This window comes from Amaranthus tricolor, chromosome 4 (genome assembly GCF_026212465.1).
Source record: "Amaranthus tricolor cultivar Red isolate AtriRed21 chromosome 4, ASM2621246v1, whole genome shotgun sequence".
Taxonomy (NCBI): Eukaryota; Viridiplantae; Streptophyta; class Magnoliopsida; order Caryophyllales; family Amaranthaceae; genus Amaranthus; species Amaranthus tricolor.
In genome coordinates this window covers 29,222,427-29,227,848 of record NC_080050.1, presented here as the reverse complement: position 1 = coordinate 29,227,848, position 5,422 = coordinate 29,222,427, and the positions used below count along the sequence as shown (strand labels likewise).

General features: G+C 34.5%; 1 protein-coding gene across 1 annotated transcript; it reads right to left on the bottom strand.

Annotated features, from left to right (window-relative positions):
• Positions 1-447: 447 nt before the first annotated feature.
• Positions 448-4,001, bottom strand: LOC130810079 (uncharacterized). Its single transcript, XM_057676016.1, has 7 exons — positions 3,312-4,001; positions 2,654-2,740; positions 2,493-2,537; positions 2,304-2,399; positions 2,013-2,114; positions 828-982; positions 448-746 (listed from the first exon to the last, which is right to left on the bottom strand). The coding sequence occupies exons 1-7, from the start codon at positions 3,903-3,905 to the stop codon at positions 665-667; spliced, it is 1,161 nt and encodes a 386-aa protein (XP_057531999.1). The 5' UTR covers positions 3,906-4,001; the 3' UTR covers positions 448-664.
• Positions 4,002-5,422: the final 1,421 nt, after the last annotated feature.

Genomic DNA, 5,422 nt, shown 5'->3' with positions numbered 1-5,422 from the left:
CAACAAGGCAACATTGCTAAATGTATGGTTGAGCTTTTAATTTCATTATTATGAACAATGCCTAAAAGCATTTGATTGAATGTGAGGAAAACGATGCAATTAAGAGAACAGTTGGTCTCTTGAGAGACAATCTTTTTAAGAGACGTATTTCAAGCCCAGTCCATTAAAGATTAATACCTACTTACCGCATTCTTAATGTCTACTTACATTATCCTTAATACTTATCGTATCCTTAATGCCTACTTTCAATATCTTAAATGTCTACTTACATCATTCTTGAAACTACTTACAATATTTTAAAAAATATATAATGGGCCAATCTAGTTAGAGATGGTCACTCAAAGAGACGGTCTCTCACAAGAATTGTGTTAAGAGAAACAATAATTAATTGTAGATCCATCATGCGTCTCATATACTTGCACTGCCCTGAGGAATTTCACCCAGACGAGAGAGAACTCAGAAACTGGTATCAAAGTGAGGGTAGACGAGTACAACAAAACAGAAACACGTACATTTCACCGTATTTTTTACCTCAGAAAACCAAAAAACAACTCGATTGTACAAATGTGCCCGTGTTCAAGATACAGGATCACTCCATTGCTAACACTTTCAATACAAAATCAGGCCATGTAAGCCTCCATTAAAAAAATGAGGGGAAACAACTCTATAACAGCATCTCAGCAATCTGGACAGCATTAAGTGCTGCGCCCTTGCGTATTTGATCACCACAAACAAAGATATCCAACCTGCAAACATCATAACATTGAATGTTCAACTAAAAATGAGGAATTAGAAATCTGGGGCAGAAAGACAGGAGAGACTTGTACCCATTATCTCCATCTTGAGAGACATCACGCCTTATTCTGCCAACAGCAACATCATCCTTGTTCGACACTTCCAAGGGGGTTGGAAAGTGATTTGCTTCACGATCATCTATTACCACTACACCAGGAGCATTCTTCAAGATTTCTCTCGCGGTGTCCTATAACAAGGTTTCCAAAGTTTCAGCTAGTAAATATCCTTTCAAAGGTCATAAAAGTTCATGCGTTGTAAGCAAGAACCAAGCGGTGGTCATTGGTTAAGCATATATTGGAAACCCGTAATAAAATGTGGTCATGCATCATTGACAAGAAGCAAGTGGCAAGTCAACTATGCCTCAAACAGTTGATAGTAGTAGGATTAATACATTTGCCACAAGAAATGCAAATAGAACATGGTTCCAATAGTGTGCAGCTCATTCTAACAATACAACGGTTTTCCTTTAGAAGGCAACCTGACATCACAAATAATTGAAGACTTTGAAGTACTTTTGTGCACATCCCTCTTCAAGCTCCGCTAGATACATACTAAGCAAAAAATTCAAACCCCCTACCCAAATGTATTCCTCTACAAAATATCTGCCTACGCTACAAGAGATAAGACCCTTAAACTAATTTGCTATTATGCTGAGTCCTTTATGGTTTTTTGCTGACGATGACAGCCTTAAGCACAACGCCAATTACCATGACAGTAGCTGTTCGCAAGGGCTAGTAGCTATAATAATACTACTACATCTTCAGCATTTCACATTGATTATCAATGAATCTTCCCTTGCAAATATGAAGTTAATGATGTTTCAATCTTTTATCTCACCAAAATGGAATGCACACAACCTAATGTAAGAACTGACAGCTTTATTGCACTATTCATCTTTTTTCTGTGTCAGCATATCAACAACATTCATTGCAGATTCAATTTTTTTCTTTTGGTGCCACAGTGCTCATGCTCTTCCTTCCTGGTCAAAGGTATTAAGAGAAAGCATTTGCCTTGAAAAGCTGTTTCTATCCATAAATCACCTCCAGAAATTCACAATGTAATGCACTCACTACAGATTCTTTTTATTTACAAGGAAAAATAATGAGCTGCTTTTGCATTTCAAAGAGCCCATTCAGCCTCACTATAAGAGAATAAGGTATTCAACCACAACAATGATAAACATGAGGGCGTATTTGAAGAAACTTGAAAGTATGTACCTCATCAAGGGGTTTCTCAAACTGAAGGTTTACACTCTCAGCATGTGCACGCATAACAGGTACCCTTATACAAGTAGCAGTAACTCTCACATTGATATCATTCTGCAACAGAAAAAGGGTAAAGAATAAGGATATTATAAAAACTTACTGGTATAGCTACTACAAAATAACATTAATTTAAACAGAAACCCCACAAACATAAAGTATTATGAAAGAAAAAATGGATCCCTCATGCAGTGATAAGATAATTAAGAAACATAGAAACAAGGCCATTACGCTTCAAATGCTCACCCAAATTTTCCTTGTTTCCTTCACTAGCTTCATTTCCTCTTCATTGTATCCATTTGAAAGTATTGGTGCATTGTGGGAGAACAAATTAAAGGCATACTGCATAAAAGAAACAATGTAATGGTGAAAAAGGTGTTACCATAAACAAATGCATATTTATGAAAGATGCATAAGCAATTAAACATAACAGACCTGTCGCTTAAAGATATTGCATGTCGGAGGCTTCCCTTCCAAAACCTTTACAATTAAAAATGCACTATAGATTAAAAGATGAATTTAGAAAAGGTGCTTTACTAAATAATACAGATACAAATAACAGAAAATGACAAGTTAAAAAAGAGAATTATGATAACCTCACGAGTTTGCAACTCAAGCTCTTCCATGGCAGCCGCACCAGCACCGCTTGCAGCCTGATATGTACTGACAACCATACGTGTGACCTGCAAAACCCATAGCCACATAACTCTGCATAAATAAACTTCGATAGAATTTAAAAGATGAGAAAATGTTACCAAATAAGCCTTAGTCCCAACAATATAAGATTGCCTACATGAATCAAAACAAGTCAACATGGCAAATAACCATTAACAAAGATTATACTTCCACTCTTAACAAATTGATAGCAATCTAACAAAAAAAAAACAATCTATCACTACAAAGCTTCTTACTCTGTTCATCAGAACCCGAATTGACTTCAAAATAATTTTACTGTTAGCAAATCATGTAAATTGCAACTTCTTACAGAATCATATTTCTTTATCACCTCAACAACATGAAGAGCCAAATAAACAATCATACAAACAATTACATAACTTCAAAAAAACTCATTGCACAGCAGCTCATCAAAACAGAACACAAAATGCAATACAACAGAACTATTATCAACTCTAAATTCCCCCCAAAAAAAATTGCATTTTAATTTTAATTTCCCTAAATTTCACAACAGACCAAAACCAATCAATAACACACACAGAAAAAAAAAATCAAACATAAAAGGAAGAAAAGACAAACCTTAGCATGACGATGAAGAGGAGTAGCAGCCATCAAGCAAATAATAGTAGAACAATTAGGGTTAGCAATCAAACCCCCTTTCCCATTCCCAAGTTTAATATGACTCATAGCCTCATAATTAACTTCAGGAATAACAAGCGGTACATCTTCCACCATTCTAAAAGCAGAACTATTATCAACCACAATAGTTCCCTTTTCCACAGCCAAAGGTCCAAACTGTTTACTAATTGAACCACCAGCACTAAACAGTGCAATATCAACTCCATCAAAGCTATCATTATTCAACTCTTCAATAACATAATTGCGATCTTCAAATGTCATTTCTTTGCCGGCAGAACGCTTGCTGGCTAGGAGTTTGATGGAGCGGTAAGGGAAGTTACGGTCGGATAGGACAGAGAGAAATTCTTGTCCGACGGCGCCTGTGACACCGACGACGGCGATGGATGGACCGTCGTCGCGGAGGGACATGCGGATTGGGGAGATGGTGCGGCGGCGGAGAGGAAGGAATGAGGATGTATGAGGTTTGGAGGTGGTGGTAATGGCGGTAAGGCATGGGGTTTGGGGTTTTACGGTGAGTTTCATGGTGGTTGTCATTTTGTTACGGTAGAGAAATGGCGGCGATATATGAGAGAAGGGAGATGTTAGGGCTTTTACTTTTGATGTGTTTGAATTAAGATTGAGCTTTTTTTTGTCTCCTCTTAGTTTTTATTATATTTCCTCCGTTTCCAAATTAGGTGCAACATCAGAAAATAACATTATCCATTCATCACTTTTAATTTGTGATTAATTTTTAATTAATAGGTTAAAACATAGTCAAGTGAAATCTTGCTTGATTCGTCTTATTGCAAAGATTATTAATATTAAATTTTTATAATTTTTTATTATACATAATTAGAGATGTTAAGTATTGAATTAATGTATTGGAATGTCTAAAAAACAAACGTTGCAAGTAAATTAAAATGGAGGAGGTACTTGCCTCTTGGGTTTCTTTATTCGGGCTCGCTAGATGTTTGGTAATAATTAGTTATTGGTAAATGATCGGTGATTAAAGTATAAAATATGATTTAAAGTACAATGTTGTAATTAAGTTTAGTCTACAATGTAATAATATGGTTTAAATTTTCCCTTCTAATTGTGGTTTGAGTGCTTGGTATGATTTGCGAAAATTTTGATTGTTTTTTATTATTTTTTCTAATCAAAATTGATATAAACCGCTTAGCAATTAGTTATTATACAATTATTGATATAAACCGCTTATGCACCTTTGTAGAAGGCAATGAAGTGGTAGAATCGTCTACATGATAGTGTTGGGGAAATAACGAAAAGAATTTGAGGTTTATTTTACTTTTTGACTTGTATGTGGTGATATGGTGGACAAATAAAGAGAATTTTGAATGAGAAGAATGGACAATTCATTGACTTTGTGAGGGAAAAAATTAGAGGAGATTTGAACGAAAGATGTTTCAATTTTACATGATCATTTAGAAAATCTGAAACTTTTTTGCAAGTAATTTTTGAAATCTTGCAATTTACAATCCTTGTGGCAAAAGTATTTTGAAATAAATCTTTACGTATGAACTTTTATTCATGACAACAATACATAACAATAGTTTCTATTTTTTCTCAACTAATACTTTGAACAAATTTTTCAAATTTTTTTTAAAAACAATAATAAGAACTAAACTATGATCATAACCTAACTACAAATTATTCGGTCAATAATCATACATATTGATGTTTCATCTGGCAAAAAACTTCACAATTCATTATGATCCATAAGACACAAAAACAATATAAAATAGGTGACATTCATCAGTATTTGTATTTTTTATGTGGACGCTTTTGCATCATCACTCACTTAGTCAACTCTTATATCTTCCTTAATGTAAAGTGTTCTAACTCTAATTTTTTCTTCTTTATTTGTTGGTGGGTCGCATATTACGCATGCGCTCTCGTAAAAAATTCTATTTCAGTGGATAATTTAATTACAAATGCAATACATGAAAGTTTATTTGATTAGACACTATGCTAAGTGCTAACCATCTTGTGCTTTCTTTAAATGAAGGTACGATTTGAAAATAAGAACCGGGAAGAATTATCTTGAATAATCC